The sequence below is a fragment of the Camelus bactrianus genome, chromosome 2 (assembly GCF_048773025.1).
Source record: "Camelus bactrianus isolate YW-2024 breed Bactrian camel chromosome 2, ASM4877302v1, whole genome shotgun sequence".
Classification (NCBI taxonomy): Eukaryota; Metazoa; Chordata; class Mammalia; order Artiodactyla; family Camelidae; genus Camelus; species Camelus bactrianus.
In genome coordinates this window covers 118,631,026-118,651,342 of record NC_133540.1, presented here as the reverse complement: position 1 = coordinate 118,651,342, position 20,317 = coordinate 118,631,026, and the positions used below count along the sequence as shown (strand labels likewise).

Here is a 20,317-nt window from a genome sequence, read left to right as displayed (position 1 = left end):
CCAATCATTTAATTTTTTTTCAGATTTATTGAGGTATAATTTACACATATGAAAATTTCACATGTCTATTTCTATGAATTTTGACAAATATATACAGTCATGAATCTGCTCCCACTATCAAGACAAAAAGCATTTCATCACCATAGTAATTCCCTCCCTCAACCCAAGCCTCTTGTATTCACTGATCTTTTTCCTGTCCTGATATTTTTTTGCCTTTTCCAGGATGGCATATTGAAAAAAACGCAATGTGTAGGCTTTTGAGTCTGGCTCATTTCACTCGGCATAATGCATTTGAGAATTGTTATGCTGTTGCATATCATCAGTAGTTTATTTCTTCTTATTGCTGACGTATGTATATACCACAGTTTGTTGATACCCAGATGATGGACATTTGAGTTGTTTCCAGGTTTTGGCAATTATGAATAAAATCACTATGAATATTCACATGTTTTTGTACGGACATAAATTTTCATTTCGCTTAAGCAGATAGCTAAGAGTGGAACAGCTAGTTTATGTGGTAAGTATATGTTTAACTTTATAAGAAACTGCCAAAGTTTTTCCACAGTTGCTGTACCATTTGCATTTCCACCAGCAACATCTGAGTGTTCTACCCACTTGAGAGCCTTGCCAGTGTTGTCACTGGGTTGTTTTTTTTTTTTTTTTCCAGATCTTCTCCTAAGATGTGTAGTGGTATCTCGTGGTTTTAATTTGCATTTCCTTAATGAATAATGTTGAGCATGTTTTTCTATATCATATAAATATTAAGAGATGTCCTAACAATAAAACGCAAACAATTACTTTCCTATGGAGTGAACTAGTGGGGAGAGATGAACTAGAGTAAAACAGGGCACAAAATTTTTTAAATTTCTGTTACATGTACATAAGGCTACTCGGAGGACCTATCAGATGATATAGATGAGAATGTTTTGAAATATGTAAATGACTACCATAAATCTAATTGCTACTAAGTGTTAGAAAGTTACATAGATTAAAAAAAAAAACTGCACAGGGGCCTCTAGCTCCCTCGGATGGGAGATGAATAAAACATCGTAGTCTGACCCACCCTACCAACAGTGCCTATCTCTGATTTTGGAGTTGTCCTGAATTAAGCTAGTTTTTAGTGTTGGAGACAAAGTCTAGTTTTCAAGCACAAATGTCACTTTTCTCTTCATAGCCAACATAATCAATGAGTTCAGCATTCCAACAATGACAAGGGGTGGATTTATTATTTTAGAATGAGAAGCTGGCCAACCTGTGAACTGGTTCTTCCTCCTGTGACTGACATCTCACACCTAAATTAGTATTCAGACTTCCAAAACTAAAAAGAAAAAACTTCTCCCCTTGTCCTTTAAGAGCTTCTATCCATAAATGATAAATGAATTAAATTTTACTAATACTAATAAGTATTCCTGGTGGAGGAGTTTAAAAAGCCCACAAAACAAAAGCAAAACCACCTGCCCAAGAGTCCTCAGAATATCTGAACAGACAGGATAACAATGATTGATTAAAAACAACCTAGGGTGGGTCCAGATGAAAGTAAATCCCCTAGGACTGTGCTACGTATCCACATTCCAAAGTGATAAACCAACAGGCAAAAACACCAATACTTTGGAGTGCTGTCTTATAGTCAAGAGTATTATTTTATATCTAAAGGGAAAGCTTACCTTTCTTTCTTTTAATAGCTTCTTGTAGCCATTTGATCCAAGTGATAACAAAGTAATAAGGACATCTAAAGAAGGAGAAGCTGAAGCTCTTCCTGAAATAAAGATGATAAGGTACATTCAGAAGGGGGAAAGCTTTGTGAGCTAAGATTTATTATAGTAGCCTATGTACAAATGGATTTTTATTTGTTAGTTACTTTTTCTGAAGGGCAACTGATTTATTTACCTGGATACATCTTGCTGATTTCCTGAATGAAGGAATCATTAAAGCCAGCAATTATAGCGCCACCTACTGGAACCATAAAATTTTTGTCCAAGCTCTGAACGAAAGCATCTATTCTACCAACCCGAGCCCCCTAGAATGGAATAACACGGAGTATCACATATTAATTTCTAGAAGAAGAGACAGGTGCCATTAATAAATACCATTAAAACAACACACAGAAATCAAAAGCAGACCAAAGATTTTTATTTTCTTTGTAACAATGCCAGTAAAATTTTAAGCATTAAACTGCGTTTTTAAATGCTGCTCCTTATGTGTGGAAGAGCACTTTATATTTATAGTTTACAAGCTGTTTTCATACATAAATCACTTAATCTTCACAACAAGCCTGTAAGGAAGGGAGGGTTTCAGTATCAGTTCAGGTGGGGAACTACACTGAAACAGAACTTTCCACCTTAAAATTGGGTAAGAGAGAGTGGATTCCTGCCATGCTTTTCATCTGTGATCTTCTATCTGACAATAAATGTCAACAGTGGGTCTTACAACTATTAAGTAACTTTAAGCACCCTCTGTGAGTTCAAAAGTGGCCCCATAATCTAATGGACTACAGCCACCCACGCTGCCCATCAATAAGTTATACATTTAAGTGTCTCTCTCTGACGCCTGGATAACCTACTACCTGCATGACCACTTTAAGCAACAAGCTCTGCTCCCACCACCACTCGGACAACAAAAGGAGAAAAGAAAAATTTTATTTTTCACATCAACTAATGGAATTTTTGGTGCACTCTTGGCAATATTTCTACATAACTTATGCTTCCTAATGTTATCATCTTGGATGATTTCATTTCACTGAAAATGAACTTCAAGTGAAAATCCAATGTTCTGGTGAAAAATGGAATACTTACTAGAAACATAAAATTAAGTTCTAGTCCCATGAAACACAGTCTATGACCTTCTGCCTAATGTGCTTCAATTTCCTCCTCTTAAAAATTGCGATACTATCTAAATTTCATTGAAGATCGTTTTTTTTCTTTATCTGTAGCCACAGATTTTCAATCTGTGTTCACAATCTACATTCCTATTAATATTGTAACCACATTTGACCTTCATCTTTACACTTTAAATCCACATCCATATCTCAGGGAGAATAGAAGGAGCAGATAGGTGGCCTAATCTAAGAGACCAGATCCGGGCAATACGTGGAAGCAGCAAAAGCCGGAAAGGGGCGCAGGCTACTCTGGAGGCTATCGCATGACTGTTTAAATCTTAACCTTCCCCTGTGATTCTCCTTTCTAATTTCCTCATAAACTATGATCAGAGAAAATCTCATCTTATCACAGGAAAACAGAGAGAAGCATACGAAACTAATTGAATAAATAACCGAAAACCATGCAAAGTAGTAGCAGGTAAAAATAAAGTAGAACAGCTAGAGCTGCCTTTTTATTAATATTTCAGTACTGCCCAAGGCTTCCTGAGAGAAATCTGAAGCTAGATTGGGAGCAGAAGTACCAAGAGAGCACCAGACTTTGCTAGAACCCCTTCATCACTAAAAGACAGAAAGCACTCAAAGGGTAGCAAACTCTGGGGCAAGAAAACAAGCAGGCTGGACCCAATCTCAGGAACGGTGTAGCCCTCAATCCCCCACTAAAGTCTGAGGCTATCAATGAGGAGACAAGAAAAACACTAGAAGGCTGGAAGGGCTTAAGCAGAATAGGAAACACAGGAGCACGAAGCCATTTATCAGTTCATTCATTTACTCATTTATTCAAGGAACAAATATGTGGGCACCTATCATCTGCCAAACATTGTTCTAGGTTCTGGGCCTAGCAGCAATGAATAAAACAGATCATTGTCCTTATAATAATCACAGCCAGAATTTACCGAGAACTTACTATGCATCAGGCACTGTTCTAAGCACTTTACATTCTTAACTCATTTAAGCCTTGCAATGACTGTCCAGGCAGATGCCATGATAACAGCTATTTTACAGATGAAATAATTAAGTCACAATAAAATTAAAGTGACCTGCCCAAGGTCAGAAATGTAGTTAACAGCACAGCTGGGATTCAAATCCAGGCTGTTAAAGCATCTTGCTGACAGTCACCCAGGCAAAAACCAAGGTAATCTGGATGAAGAGTCCATGTTTAAAAAATAAAATATTCTGACAGCATTTCCACGCTTCCAACAACTCAGGCCAAAAGTCTTAGAATCCCTGAATTCTCATTCTCTCATTCCTCACATCTGATTCATCAGCATACTCTTTAAGATCGACTCTCAAAGTACATCTGAATCCAATCATTTCTTTAACACCTTAACAGCCACCACCCTGGCCCAAGTCACCAACACATTTCACATGAGCTGCTACAACAGCCTTCCACACTTGCCTTCCTATAGTCCATTCCCCCCAGAGCAGCCAGAAGGATGGTTTTAAAATATAAGTCACATGTCACTCTCCTGCTCAAAAACCTCCAATGGCTGACAATCATACCAAGAATTAAGTCTCAAATCCTTAACACATCTCAAATCTCTTTACTACCTCTGCTGCCTTCATGTGCCCTGGCCCAGCCATACTGGCCTCCTTGCTATTCCTCACACATTCTAAACACTCTCTGGCCCCAGTGCCTTGGCACTTGCTGTTACCTTCTGTCTGGAATCTCTAATCTCACTTCTTTACATCACTCAGGGCTCTAATCAAATGTTTCTTCTCAGAGAGGACTTCCTAGATCACTCCATCTGACCACGCCCCCCGTAAACGCTAGAGCATTTATCAAGACCATCATCCTTATTGTTTACGTCTACTTCTGCTCCATAAGGATAAAGATCTTGTTGTATTTACTACTGCATCCCCAGTGTCTACCCTGATGCCTGGTTCATCAGTGGGAACCCTAAAAATATTTTGTAGAATAAACTAACAACCAGGTCTGTGAATAAGTGGCATAACACCTACTTAATAAGCAAAGTTGCTGCTTCCCACACTTTGGGAACTTTACAATCCATTCTAACTCTAAAATAATTAACCCAAGTGACTCACTTGGATTTTGTGACTCACTACAACTCTGTCTCTTACTGTGTCCTAATATCCATATTCCATGAGTCTCCTAAATTAGTCAGTTTAGTATATATCAGAAGTACAGATTCTACAAAGCTTATTTCCTGGGGACTACGTATGCATACCAGAATGTTCTATAAGCTCAGCTTGAGTTACAGCTCTTTCTTCACTGCCTGCTTGATTATTGCAATAGTATCTTCTCAAGAAAGCATTTGCAGTTTTAGGACTTTGTATTTTAGAGGAAAATAAGAGACTTTGGAGTCACAGTGAACTAGATGGGCCACTTTGCCGCTTGGGACTTTGGTTAAGACACTTAATACTTCTGGGTTTGTTTCTTCATTTGCAGAATGGAAACAATAAAAAATACACCTTAAACTGTTAGGATTAAGTTAGTTAATTTTAAAAGTCTAGCAGGATGCTTCACACATGGTGCATATTCAGTAAATGATATGTATTACTAATAAGAACTACTGAGATGAATTAAAGCTAATTTAAATTTTTTAGAATGTCCTGAAACAGCAACTAGCACTGAATAAGACCCAAATACTTATTTGGTTTACAGCAACAGAGATACCACCTCTTTTTGTGAGGGCCCATCATTATGTACTGCTTTTTTTCTTTTAAAGAAATGTCAGTTTTAGAAGGTAATACAGTATATGCAACAATGCAATAGCTACCTTATAAAAATTCATTCACTCATAGTGTTATTTTCTAGTTAAAATTTTAGTAAAACCACCTCACAAATGAAGAGAGGTGATGACAAAGTAGGGTATTCGTGATGCACAGTTCCACGGGCACCTTTCATATTGTACCTTGGAGTTAATTTTCACTTAGGCTTCATCTCTTCAATTCACCACCAAAATGTCTAGTATTCAAAAATATGTCATGAGCACTATGGGTTAAATATAAAACACTGACTAAATGTTAAGGAACCATTAAACTGATCATTATGAAGACTTTATAGGCATGTGGAGAGTACAGAAATACAACGTAGTTTATATTTAAGTTTAAAAATTAAATGTTTTTCACTACATTTGAAAAAGTTAATACTAAATGTACACAATGCCTATAACCTTATAAAAAGAAATACATACATGCATTTTAAAAAGAGAAAAAAGAAGATACATAAATTATTAAGGGTATTTGTTAGAGTAAGAGGCTTGTGAGTGATTTTCTGCTCCTTCCTCACTTTTCTAAACTTTTAGTAATGCTGATATATTTGACTTTTAAAAGAATTGAGGCTGCTAAAAATTAAAGAGGAGAAAGGAAAAGAGGAAAAAGGGGAGGAGAAATAAAAATGAATCACTGAAATAAAATGTTTTTCAAGATTTCCAGCATAGAGAGTTGTACAGCCTTCCTCTGCTACCATTCAAATTAGATACAATCTAGTCTAAAATTATGATTAAGCCTTAAAAGTTAAGGAATAATGGAAAAGGATATCAAAGAAACAGTAAATAGTCTTACTCCAAAGATTTTAAGAAACCCAGGTGTACAACCACTCCACCTCAGGACTTCTTTTGTTATGTAAACTAATCTATCTCCTTATTGGTTAAGCCAATTTGGGTTGGGTTTCTGTTACCTGCAGTCAATTACATTCTAACTGGTAGAATCTTTGCAGAAATAAGTCAAGCAAATCAGCTAACACTATCATATAAACATTTATATTAGAGAGAATACTAGTACACTCAAAGCAACAACAACAAAATGATGAGATAGGATCTACAGGGCTAAGGAATGTTCACCACCACGTGGGAGACGGCCACCAATAATCTGTGAATGACTCGTGCCCACCTAACACAAATCACGTGTCAAAACTAAATATGTGACTACATCAGTATGCACACAGATCATAAAACACATATCATATCTAGATAGTATCTATCCACATCCTAATATAGTATGTTATTCATTGTAAGTAAATATAATACTTCATTTATTCATTCAATATTTTCAGTAACCAGTTATTGAGCATCAATTATGTACCAGGTACTGTCCTAAGTACTGACGTAACAGTGAACAAAACAAAGTCCTTTGCCTAACAGAAACTTAACTCTAATCACTGCCAATAACTAGACAATAAACAAATATAAACACCATACCACATGGTGGTAAGCGCTATGGAGAAAAAGAGCAAGAGGCCATCCATTTCAAGAAGCACCATTATTTTACACACCATCAGGTAAGAACAAATGTTGCCAATTAACATTATAAAACACCACTAATGATAAGACACCACTAATTATAAGACATCGCAATTTTAGAGATGCTATAATGTGGAAAAATGTGTACCTTAAAATTGATGAGTATGGCAAAACAGGGAAAACAGGACAGAAAATGCTGGCAAGGAAGAAGCAGATGTTATTTTAGATAAGGTGTCTGAGAAAGTCTCGACCTAAAGAAAGTGAGGTCAGAAGCTACACAACTCTACAGAAGAGCAACCCAGCAAGAGGGATGAGCAAGAGTGTGGTACATGCAGGTAGCACAAGAGGAAGACAGGAGGCACATGTGCCAGGAGGGGCGGTGAGAGGGAAAGCAGCAGGAAACAAAATCAGAGAAGCTGCAGCCACCTGAGCACACAAAGCCTTGCGCGCCATGGCTGCGACTCATTCTGAGTGGGATGGGAAGCCCAGACATACTTTCAAAATAAGAATCTAAATTGATGACTGGGATCTAGGTGATGCTTATAAAAATACAATCATAAAGTTTTTTTTAAAATCTGCTAACTCCATAGTTATACACTAGAGTATCTATATATGAAGTCATTTCCAGTCTAGGATATAAAATGATTCTTTAAACACTAAATATAGAACAAATAGTACAGTTTAAAAAAAAAGTACTATAATCCACTGTATTAGAAAAAATGAGAATACTGGCAATGAAACATTCTCAGAAAGTTAAAAAATAAGCTACTGAAGTATATGTTGGTTCTGACCAAAGCTATAGTCCAATTGCCACCACTAGCAAAGTATAATGACTTTTACAGAATGACTATTATATGCATATTTCTAATGCTCCATGAATTAGAGAGTGCTAGATTAACTGTATATATTGTATTAGGCTGTAAGAAAAACAAAGTAATAATCCCACAATATGTTAGAATCCATTTTCTCTTGACATATCTTTTTAAACTCTCTCACCTGTTGAATGAGGTGCATACACTTTGAAGACTGTACTCCATAAGCATTGTTGACTATATGTGGAATGTCATAATTAGCACAAATCACAGCCAGTTCCTCTAATCTATAAACATAAATATTCAATAGAAAGACATTCATACTGTGCTTTAATAAATTACAACATGAAAAGTTTTTTTAATTGAATAGTTCTCCTTTAAGTACACTAGGAAAAAAATGACAAACTGAAATTTCTACAGCAGTATTTTAGCATGTAATTTGGTACCTTGGAAATACATAGCAGGCACTTAAGGATAAACCCGGAAGTTTTTAAATTAATGTTACCAATAAATATGGTGTTTAAAAAATCTATATAGATAGTAGCTTTTTTTTTTTAAACAGAGGTACTGGGGATTGAACCCAGGACCTCATGCATGCTAAGCATGTGCTCTACCACTGAGCTATACCCAGTAGGCTTTTAAGTCACTTTAAAAAATTCCTATATAAAAAGCAAGAAGCAGATTATTTATAAAGACCTCTTACAAGGTGATATGCTCATTTTTAAATGGTTTTAGTTGCGTACTATACTAAAGCTAGTATCTTTAAAATAATTAGCATATTTGAAATCTTAAGAAATCTTACATTAAGCATCTCATAAAGTAAAAAATACATTTCAAATAGACTTTAATGTATTAAAAAATACAGAACATTAAAATATTTCAGTACCAAAATAACATGTTCCAACAACTTGGAAACTAAAGAATCTTTTAAATAGCTGCTGGTTTTAAATTCACTCTTTTTCATTTGACACTCCTCAAATTAAGACAACCTAAGAGTGTAACTTTATGCAAAGTAAGGTAATATGTTTCAATTAAGAGTGTAATAAATGATGTTCCTTTGCAAAACCCAATCCTATTTGTGACTGAGGTCATCTCTAAACAGAAATCTCTTCATGCAATGAAGCTAAAACCAAATCCTATGGTTTTGATAAAATTAATTTTTTTAAATGCTCCCTCTACAATATAAAAATTTTGGAAGTAAAGCATCTTTATGCATTAAAAGTTCTTTCCCACAAAAATGTATTTCAAATATATATTATACAGTTTTATTATCTACTTACGCATAATTCATTTTTTTCATAGTACATGTGCATTAATATATTTTTAAACTACAAATAGGAATAACATTATTCTGCTTATCTGTCAGAAGTTTTCAGTTTACTTCCTTGAAGTTTTATGAATTAAAAACTCATTTTAGTATTTATTTTCATAAAACTCACAAATCAAGACAGAAAACTTCTCTCTTACTTAATCAGATGTTGCTTTTAACAAAATAAGACCTTCTGGGATACACACAAGTATTTTCTTCATAAAAGGCATTTTCACATGCTAGTGTTCTAATGAAAGCATTCCTTAATAACAAACTTCCTTGAGAGTAAAGTATCATAATAAAAAAGTACTATTTTTTTTAAATCACCTATGAGTAGTTTTAAATATTCTGAGTTGATCAATTTGTTAATATTTACAATGTGTATGAAGGTTTGTGATATAAGGTAAGGAGAAGTAGAAAAAATATTTTATATGTGAATCAAATTGTATTCTAACTTAGAAGCCAATTTAAGGTGTTTATCAATTTGAAGAAATGATACTTTTTTCTTTTTTAACATTTTCTCTAACTGATTTTTCCCCACAGTATTCTGTCCAATTAATTAACTAATAAAGACAATATATACATATATACATACCCATTCAGTCTAATAAAATTAAGTCTATAAAGGAATTAAACTTCTTATAAAGAAATCAAAATGTATTTTTAAATTTAATAAAATCAGAAATTCAAACATATTACTAATAATTGAGCATCATTACCTTCCTAAAGTTCACTCTAATCAGACACATTCATTATATGACACCACTAAGTAGTAGTAGATAAGAATTCTGACTGAAAAAATTTTTTTTTATTTTTTTCAAAGGAGATAATACATGTAAAATATACTTAACACTGTACTAGGCATACTGTAAACATTCCCCAAAAGTTAGTCAAAATGGAACAAAAACAAAAATATCTTCAAGGATTAATAATCTAACTAATACAAATATCCACATACTGTTTTTGGAAATGTGATTTATTCCCATGACATTAAAATTCTTCTAGATAGCAAAACCATCAATGAAGGAAGAATAAAGGTATTTATTTACTATTTCAATATAAATTAAAAACTTGATTGGTAAGTACTGAATAAACAACTAAAGCATATGCAACATAATCTGAAAATAGAATTCAGACTTATGGATGGAGCAAGGTAAATTTTCAAGACCATGGTTTTAAAATTGTCTCTTAATATCTACCTATAAAAGCTAACATGCATTCATTACTACCAAATTGTAACCCCATGAATTAAAACTAAAGTATAACTTGCTGCTACAAAGGTAGTCCAAAGTCAATATAGTTTTATAAATTATTAACATTTTTGTTCAGAATGTTAAAATGAAACAGCTGCTGTCAAAACTGGAAAAATGTATTACTATACCTAAGCCTATTATATTTTTAGAATAAAAATCTGTGGCCATCGTTTAGAACAGCAAACATTTCCTTTTTTTCTTTTGGCTTTTATTTTCTTAAATATTTGCATTTTTCCTCAAAATGTGTATTCCTAAGTGTATATCTGGGTTACTCTTCCAATTTAAGAAAATTCTAAGGGCAATAAATAATCCTAAAATTTTCTATTTAAAATCTGTTAATACTAATAGTTCCTGTGTATGAAAACTGCAGGATCAAAGAAGTGAAGACAGCAATAAAACAAGTACATAAAGCCAACATTTAGCTCAGAAACTTCTATTAAATTATGAGGGAAAAGATGCTAGGTGTCCAGAAACAGAAAAAAGAGCAAGAAAACAGAGATGCTCTGCATTTACTCAGATGATAAAGGGATTTACACTTGGTACCAGGTGTTCTTCCTTCTTCTACATCAACTTTTTATTTTCCCAAGCCATTATGCTCTTTCCCCAACAGTCCGTTCACATAGCATTTACTGCCAAATGATACTTAGGCATCTTTGAGAATCAGCGTAAGTGTATGTTATTTAAAAGACTGATAAACACTTAGGACAATATTCACAAATCATTTACCTATCAGGCACCCTTGGAGCAAAACAGGACGTAGTAGAGTGAACACAGAGAATGTAATCAGGCCCAAGTTCCTGGACTTTAGCCTCCACAGCTTTCAGGTCTGTGCGCAGCTCGTCACCTTCTAAAACGTTCTCTATCACCACAGGCTCAAAACCTAACCAAGCCAAACAGAAAGCAAAATGTTAGTACAAAGTAAAATAAGGGGAGATCCTGGAACTCTAGGAGGCAGTGCTAGTCTACACAAGAACTCATTTTAAATATTTATTTTGGTCAATGAACCCTCCTCTAATAGTAACGACCTGGCTTAATACTGGTATGACTCAAAGGCAGGTCAAAATACTGTGAAGGACACCTAGACCACAATTAGGACCACAAAGCTATTTAACACTTTGATGCGACAAGAAAGACTAATTTTGGGAAGTAGGGAAAACAAATGTTAAATAGATGCCTATGAAAATAACAACACAGTCACTGATGACAAAAAGGATCACATAGTCCAGTTCAACTTCAGTCCATAGAAAAGTAAATTTAATCATTCTCTGGCAACAGTTGTTTTATTTTAAAGTTCGTTTTATTTCAGAGATGGACACAAATAATAATGATAATTCAAATCACAATTTAAAGAGATCACAATCATCAACTTAATGTTTTACCTCTAAAGAAAAACATAATGAATTTTAGCAGACCCATCTCCTAGCTTACAGGAACCTTCTATAATTTAAATATAAAAACTGTTTTGCACATAAAGTTATTACATAGTCACGTCTTCAGTCTTCCCAAATACCAGATCTAGCGGCAGGCTAGATTTGTGGATTTAAGAGCTATAAGGGATTTAGAAACCATTTAGTTCAACTCATTCATTTCAAAGATAAGGCAGTCATAGTTTAGGAAGATTAAGTGTCTTCCCCAAGGTCACACAGCAAGTTAAAGCAAAGTTACGAGCAAGTAGTTTTCTGTTTTAGAATCCGCATCAAGTTGTCTGCATTCTGTTTACAGAAATAGAAAACTTCGGCCACCATAAAATCATCAGTTCAAATATGCTGGGCTGCAGAAGACTAGCTTTCATATCTACATAGCTATTAAAACAAACAATTATTATATTTAGTATTCCAATTCTGAGTGTAAATTGAAAAGAATTTAAAGCAGGGACTCAAACAGGTCATCTGTACACCCATGTTCATAGCAGAATTGTTCACAATAGCCCAAAGGCAAAAGCAACCCAAGTGCCCACCAGTGAATAAATGAATGAGTAAACAAAATGTGGGATACAGATACAACAGGAATCTTAAAAAAGGAAAGAAATTCTGATACATGCTATGACATGGATGAACCTTACAGACATTCTGCTCAGTCACATAAGCCAGTCACAAAAAGGCAAATACTCTATAATTCCACCTACATGAAGGACCTACAGTAACTGGATTCATAGAAACGGAAGGTAGAATGGTGACTGCTGGGACCGGGGGTAGTGAGGAGGGGAGAGCTATTGTTTAACTGAGTTTCAGTTTACGAGGACAAAAAAGTTCTGGAGGGAGATGGTCGTGATGGTTCACAACAAGACGAATGTACTTGAGGAACTATACATTTTAAAGTGGTTAAAATGTTAAGTTTTGTTATGTATATTTTACCACAATAAAAAGAGGGAACAGGAGCAGGTTTAGTTTCTTTTTCATTTATCTATCTCTACATAAAAAGACTGAATTTTCCAACTGTGATATTGAAGACATTATACATGCTACTTCTCTTCCTTTACCTGCAGTTATCATGGATTTAAAGCAGGACTTCTGGTCTATTCGTGGCCATATAATATACTTTGCCTTTGGTCTTAAGTGTCGTAATGTTAAAAAACACAGGGTCAGGCTCATGCCAGTTGCCATAGGAACCACAAAGCAGTTGGTCACTGTATGGACACCTACAAATAAGAAGAAAAACAGAAGTTAGTTATTCCATTGAAAAACCAGCATCCTTCTTAAAGAAATGATATATTTCTATCAAATAACAAGAGTTGTAGAATTAGTGCTTCTTCATCTGTACTGTGCTCAGAAAACTCACTGATAAATTCATTCTCCAGGCTTATGGCTCTGATTTTCTGTCTTTTTCTAAAAGTTTCATATATGTATCTATACAAATATATATCTTTTCAAAAGCCATTTATATCCCTTTGGGAAAGAGGTATTAATAACAGAAATTAGGCAAAGGTTGCGTGGCTGGTCAGCCAAAAGTATTATGATTAACTCAGTACATACCAGCTAACTTTATGATGTCCAGGACCAAAGAATTGGTAATTTTGTTCAAAAGGCTAGAACCTGCAGCTTTTGGTTGCACAGCAGCAATATCACCCGATCGTCCAATTCCATGAATGAACCTAGGCAAAAGATGGGCCAATAACTGGACAAAAATATTCAATGTTCTAAGTAATGCACTATATAAGTATATAAATACAAAAACCAAATAAATAAGAGGCAATACTTGATTACTAGTAGTATGAAAATATCCTAGCTAAATTGAAACAAATTCATCGACTGTGATGTAGTAGCTAGTCTCCAAAGGTGGCCACCATCAATCCCTTTTCTCCCTATGCCTATATGCCACTGCCACACTAAGAGATGTTGTGAAATTCCTCTCCTCTTGAACCTAGGCTGGCCTTAGTGACTTGCTTGGCCAGGAAGAATCTAACCTAAGTGACGGTCTGGAACTCGTAAGCTAGGTCATAAGAAGCCTTAAAGCATCTACCTGGCCTCTTGAAGGGTTTGCTCAGGGTGGGGGTGGGTGGGGTGCGGTGGGTTGTGTTCCTCCCTTCAAATCCAGTTGCCATCCTGGTGGAATCCCAAGCCACTTGGAGAGGTCATCTGAGCTCCCAGCCATCTAAGTGACTCAACTTGGATAAAGTGCCCAGTTGAACCTTCAGATAACTAAACTCTCAGCCGACACCTGACTGCACATGAGAATGAAGCAATCACCCGCTGAGTCCAGGTAACCCACAGAACTATGAGAGAGAACAATGAAGATTGTTTTAAGCCACTAAGTTTTGAGGTGGTTTGTTATGCAGCTATAGAAAACCAGAATATATGCAACATTATATTCTTTCTTCCCACTTCCCTAACCAGAGCAGTGAGCTAAGTCCCAACAACATGAGGTCATGTTTCAAATATTGCCTTAATTTTAAGAGAACTACATGCTCCTTGAAAATTATGTGCAAATCCACTCATCTTAAATTTGATCATGTTATACACTACTTAAAGATACCTCTACATACACTTCAAAATCAAAAGCTTCTCTCTTTATAGTTGAATAGATCAGAAATTCTGCACACTGGAATTACCACAGAACACTAGTGTCATACTCCATTACCACTGAAACATCACGTACAAAGCATTTTTTACATGTATTATCAACCATGTTATCAGCTCATTTATAACCATGAAATTTTTATCCAAGTCATACACTCATTATTAGTTTTGACTGCAATGGTTTTGGTTGAAATAAAATTCTACTATACCTAGGAAAATTTCATCATGGTTTAAAATCATGGAATACAGGAGTTTTAAAAAGTTCACCTATATTTCACAGAAAGTTTGAAGAACAGAGAAATGATTATATTAGGAACTACTACTAATTAAATGGTTCTCAGAATTGATGAAAAGCTTTCTGAAATAATGCAAAAGAAAAAAGTGACTTCATAATCTAAAATTAAATATACTTTTCCTACATCTATTATAACAAAGCAAGATACTTATTTTTTTAAACATTTTTTATTGATTTATAATCATTTTACAATGTTGTGTCAAATTCCAGTGTACAGCACAATTTTTCAGTTATACATGAACATATATATATTCATTGCCACATTTTTTTCTCTGTGAGCTATCATAAGATCTTGTGTATATTTCCCTGTGCCATACAGTATAATCTTGTTTATCTATTCTACAATTTTGAAATCCCGTCTATCCCTTCCCAGCAAGACACTTATAAAATGCGACTCAGTTCAGATGCAGATGAACAATGTTGTAAAGGTCTATCCACATATCATTCTCTAAAAAAACTTACAGTATTAGGAAAAAAACATGGAAAACTATAAACAACCTTAAAAATCCTTTAAACTCATACAACCAAATAGGTTTACTAGGTTAAACATTCTTAACAGAATATATAGCCAGTATAAATATTCTTAACAGAACACAATAGCCAGTATTGTAAACCACCCAGAACCTGACAGGGTAACCACCACATACTAGAACTTTTACCCTATCATCTTGAAAAGCACCTGGTCAGACTGTTTCCATCTTCCTATTGCATCTAGCTTACATGCCCATCTGAATAAGAAGTAGGTTACAATACAAATGGGCTTTTTATAATTTAACATGATTAATACTGCTACCATTGTTTTTAACATTAAAAAAAAGGGAACATGAAAATGTTTTCTACCTAAAAAACATACCTGTAATGTCGCCGAGCAACTAGTGCAGATGCTACTCTTCCTTCCCTTTCTCCCACACCACAATTGCCCAGGAAATTGTTGCTATCCATGATCGCAAGTTCATGAAGAAAGAGTTCAAGTGTACTTTCATCCCAACCATCTTCTGGACACTTGCCCTTGAAAAAAATTTTTTTAAAAAAAGTACATTTATATTTAAGAAAACCATCATTCCTAGAATCCCACTTCAACAAAGTTTTAAATTCTTTAATGTGTATTTTGCCATGCCCCTTGTTTTCTAAAATTCAGACATAAATTCAGCACTATGAAGAAACTCTTAGTAGGCAAAATGTTTGTTACACTGTATTACATTTATCTACAGCTGCTGCAGTAAGTGATAATAAATGCATACAATGAGATTTACAGTTAAAGGTTAAAGTGCAGTAAAAGTAACTGAAAACAAATAAACCCTATCTTCAAAGAGGATTCTTCAAACCAGGGTGTTAGTAGCAGGGCTATCAAACTTTAGTGACATTAAAATTCAGGACACTGGCATGTACCAGACTCCTGAAGTTTCGCGACAACACTTAGTTCCAGTTAGTATATCGTAGTTTACAGACATTATGTGTTCCTTAAGTCTTTGGGAGTAGTGAAAGATGGAAGATGCGAACTTTGCCCTATAAGCAAACAAAAAAATAAACCAAGAGAGCCCTCCCCCTTGCTTCCGCTTCCCCAAGTTAGAAAAAAATAGGACTCAAAATCCTAACACCCCTCTCCCCGCAACACATCCCCTAGTAAGACTCTGGGTTTCGCCGGCAGTGGTGAGGCTGAGAGGAACCGAGCGCAGCAAGCCTGCATATGGCAAGCCAAGATGCGACAGACTCTGGGAACAGGGCTCAACCAGCAAATACAAGCGGGTGAAGCAGCACTTTGGCACTAACAGGGGCGCAGGGCGAAGCCGGAGTCCGAGGGGCGCGGCGTCTGAGAAGGGACCCGATAGCTCGGTGGCGTCTGAGAAGGGACCCGATCGCTCGGTACCTTCTCCAGAAGCAGCCGTATGAGGTGCTCGTGTGAGCGGCGGGCCTCACGGCCCTGCCGCACGTAAGCCGGCGACACCAGCCGCTCGCCCGCCGCGAAGCTCTCGCGGTTCATGGCGGTGGCGACTGTGGCCAGAGAAGGATCGACACACGCGGGACACACGCCGGAACCAAGAGGCGACTCGTCGCCTGGACGGTACGGGAAAGCCTTGGGACAAACATCTTCGTCTCGCTCTCGCACATGCGCGAACCGCCCTAAGTGGTGCGCCAGACGTGGTAGGATGTGAGCATGCGCAGGGCTGTCCCTGCGTTTAGCCGGTACGGAAAATTCGCTCCGCCTCCGTGCCTCTGATTGGTCCAGTTAAACCCCAGTGTGCCTGAGACCTACTTGAAGGACTTTGCACCTGTGCGGAGGGGCTGAGGTGAGTCAGGGGCAAGTGCGTGGGCTTCTCGGAAGAAAGACCTTCCCAAGTTATAATGTGTTCCACTCCTGCCGAACAGTGAGATCTGCGTAGTGTCTGTGCTTCAGCCTTACTCAGACCGTGTTTCTCAGATTCCTGAACCTTCATACATCTCCTGCTGCAAGAGCTGATTTACAGTTGACTGGCAACCCCGTGTGAAGTAGCGATGCCCCACTCCTTTTCTCCTTTGCACCACGGAATTTTTGGCCATAAAACTTATCACCCGCCTCCTAATATGACAGGGTTTTGTTTATACAAACACTCACACACTTATGAATGTAAAACTCTAAAAGTCAGAGCCATGGTTTTTGCTGCCCTGTGCCTAGAAAAGTGCCCAGAATATAGTAAGGACTTAAAATTTTCTTTGGATATTGAATTAATGAATTGTCTTTACCATTCAGCAACCTAGCACTAAGTGCCTGAGATGAAGAAATGAAAAGGCAGAATCCCTGCTTTTGACTTCCTTGCAGTCTTCAGCTTAGGTGAGCCTACAGTGATTCCTGACATCACTCTTACCCAATGGAGTGCTAGAGCCCACTTGCACTGGTTCATACTTGCTGTGAGAGCTGATTGTTAAATACTCAGTAGTTTTTTGTGAGCTGGTTTTTAAAATACAGCTCTTCTTTAAAATAAATTATGTAAATTTACAATGAAGTCAGTTACATTAAAAGCAAAAGTAATAGATACTCCAACTTATTTCCTAATTATTTTACTATTATCTCTGCTTTTGAGATTGTCTACTTCTATTGTATCTTTATGATGGAAAGAAGATATAATGATGTCCTACTGCACATCTCTTTCCAATTCCCTTTTTCATGGCATTATGTTTGTAGCTTGAAACTGGCCATAGTGGGAGTATTTACACCATGGAAATTAGCCAGCTCTACAAATCAGGCCCCAGCCTCCCCCCTGCCATCCCACTTACGACTCAATTGCTTAACATATACTCACCACTGTTCCTATTGCATGTTCCCAGGGCATCCTGCCATTTATCAGCCATGACACTTGTCACAAGTGATTAACTTTCTGTCTTCCTCAACTAGACTATGAGCTCCTGGTTGACAAGGGCTATATTTGATAACTGTGTTCAAAGCACAGCACTAAACAATATGTAATAGATGCTCAACAGCTTCCCCTTGCCAACAGCCTCCAATCAAGCACACCTGAACCTTTCCCCTTTTTTACCATAAAGCTTTTCCTCTCCCCTGCCTGCCTTTGAATCTGCCAAATGCAAGTGATTGTGACTAACTCTCTTACACTGGTAAGCTCTGAATAGTCTCTATTTGTTACTTGGATGGTCTTCATTCATTTTCACAGTTTTCCTGGAGGCTCCATGGAGACAGGATCTGCACTATCCATCACTGCCAGCCTTCAGCCAGATGAGGTACTCACACAGGCCCTGGTGCCTTGATGCCTGTGGCTGTCAAGTCTGTGCCAACATGGTAAGTAATTACTGAGTCTAAACCCCACTACCTTTATGTTGAATTCTTCAGCTGTTTATGTTTGGTACCCAGGTTTTGTTGTTGGTTCTCATTTGTTTGATATCCTTGTTGGAATCAGACCATTCCTTTTCACGTTTTTGGCTCTCTTTTGTACTTCTGTATTGTATTGTGCTGTCTGGAAGTATTATTTGTCATAAGAAGAAGAATCATAGGGTAGAACACAGGCATGGGGCCTATAAGCCTGCTGTCTGAGCCAGCCTTGCAGACCAATGCGTTTGCAGTTCTTACAAGACCAGCATCCATTTGGACAAACTTTGTTGTGTCACCAATAAAACTGGATGAGGTTCTCCATTCATCTTGACTTTTTGTCCTGAGAGCTTGCCTTTGATCTAAAGGGAATTCACTCTAATTTTACACCTGCCAAGTGGCACAGATTGTTGGGTCTGTGTTCAGAGTGGTCTTGAAACACAAAGAGAACAAACATCACTTTCAACCAACCATTGCCAGCTCTCCTGGGGTTGTCTAAGCCTAAAACTTCTTCCTTTCCAGGAAAAATAGCTGCTTCACTATGTGTATTCTCATTACAATCCTAATTCTGGTGGCTGGCTCCCTAAATGGCATAACTTCAGCAATGAGGATTTGGGCCCTCAGTGGCCACTCTGGGGAACATTTGCCTTGAATATATTTTTTATTTGATAGGCACCTTTGAAAAGAAAGGGAATGAAGATTTCTGAGGCCAAATGGGCAGCTGTGTTTGACTGGTATGCAGAGGCCTCCAAAGGAAATTCTGGTTCAAAAATTATTTCAGTAAAAGATTCTTTGGCCAAAGCCAATGAGCAACATAAGAAACTTAAGCAACGACAAACTAGATTCCTTTCCTAGTAAGTCCTCCCCATCCTTGTGCTCCAGTTGCTCCCCCAATATCCAGAAGTCCCTCTTCCTCCTTAACCTTCTGATCTTGTCAACTCTTCCCTTCTCTTCCTCATGTCCAGGCTCCCTACCTATTCCCAACAACTTTCCTAAGACTACAAAATGCCGGTTCCCTCTAAAGATCTAGCCATCTTTTGAGCCAGATCTACAGGCAACTATACAATTTAAACTTTGGACCTAAGATGAATTAAGAGCTGTAATTAAGAATCTCCCTACTCCCATACAAGACCAGCAACTGTTCTTAGAAGGCTTTTAAATTCTTTCAAGTGTATGTGATTCAGGATTATCTAACCTATATCAACTTGTACATGTGTTGGTCAGAATCTCAGCTAAACCCTGGATGGCAAAGCTGATTGGACTGACCCAGAAAGGGGGCTACAGGATCTCTCTTTCCATAATAAACCTGTCCAAAAAAGGACCCAAAGAAAAAGATTTGAAAAGCAGGGCAAAGTGTCTTAAAAGTAGTATCCCCAAACATTTCTAATAAAGTTATTGGACCATAATTGAATCATACAAACAGAAAATGATAAAAATATAGAGAGTTTCATGATCTGCTAGGAAATACCTTCTGACAACATTTGGGAATTAAAGAAGGTGCCTTTCATCTCATTTTGTCAATGGAGTAAAATGTGTAACTGGAAGCCTAATTCAAAAGTGGAGTAGTCATTAAAATGGGAATTAGACCCTCTGCCTGAACTAAAACACCTATTAGAACAGTCTGAACGGGCTTTAAGTAAAAATGAGACAGAATCCAAGATAAACTATGATCTTGCAGACTCAACAGCCAGGTGGCCCTCTTCCCAGCAACTAATTTTGACAAGGTAGATATTGTAAACAAAAAGGACGCCATAAAAAA

At 36.7% G+C, this 20,317-nt stretch overlaps 1 protein-coding gene and 1 long non-coding RNA gene across 3 annotated transcripts in view; one reads left to right on the top strand and one right to left on the bottom strand.

The window, feature by feature from the left end:
• The window catches only part of SEPSECS (Sep (O-phosphoserine) tRNA:Sec (selenocysteine) tRNA synthase), a 35,085-nt gene extending 18,323 nt beyond the window's left edge, over positions 1 to 16,762 (bottom strand). The window contains exons 1-8 of one of the 2 annotated variants that reach the window (XM_010963042.3): positions 16,630 to 16,762; positions 15,616 to 15,770; positions 13,424 to 13,542; positions 12,931 to 13,089; positions 11,178 to 11,331; positions 8,074 to 8,176; positions 1,888 to 2,017; positions 1,665 to 1,756 (exon numbers count right to left, since the gene is read on the bottom strand). In XM_010963042.3, the coding sequence (XP_010961344.2) occupies positions 1,665 to 1,756; positions 1,888 to 2,017; positions 8,074 to 8,176; positions 11,178 to 11,331; positions 12,931 to 13,089; positions 13,424 to 13,542; positions 15,616 to 15,770; positions 16,630 to 16,743 (1,026 nt within the window). In that variant the 5' untranslated portion in view covers positions 16,744 to 16,762. Of the gene's footprint in view, positions 1 to 1,664; positions 1,757 to 1,887; positions 2,018 to 8,073; positions 8,177 to 11,177; positions 11,332 to 12,930; positions 13,090 to 13,423; positions 13,543 to 15,615; positions 15,771 to 16,532 lie in introns of both variants that reach the window. The other variant, XM_045522681.2, reaches the window with a different exon arrangement.
• Positions 16,763 to 16,831: 69 nt separating this feature from the next.
• Positions 16,832 to 20,317, top strand: part of LOC105075288 (uncharacterized) — a 52,555-nt gene continuing 49,069 nt past the window's right edge. Inside the window, exons 1-3 of the long non-coding RNA XR_006727697.2 lie at positions 16,832 to 17,050; positions 17,491 to 17,571; positions 18,407 to 18,531. This is a non-coding gene — a long non-coding RNA (uncharacterized LOC105075288). The remainder of the gene's footprint in view (positions 17,051 to 17,490; positions 17,572 to 18,406; positions 18,532 to 20,317) is intronic.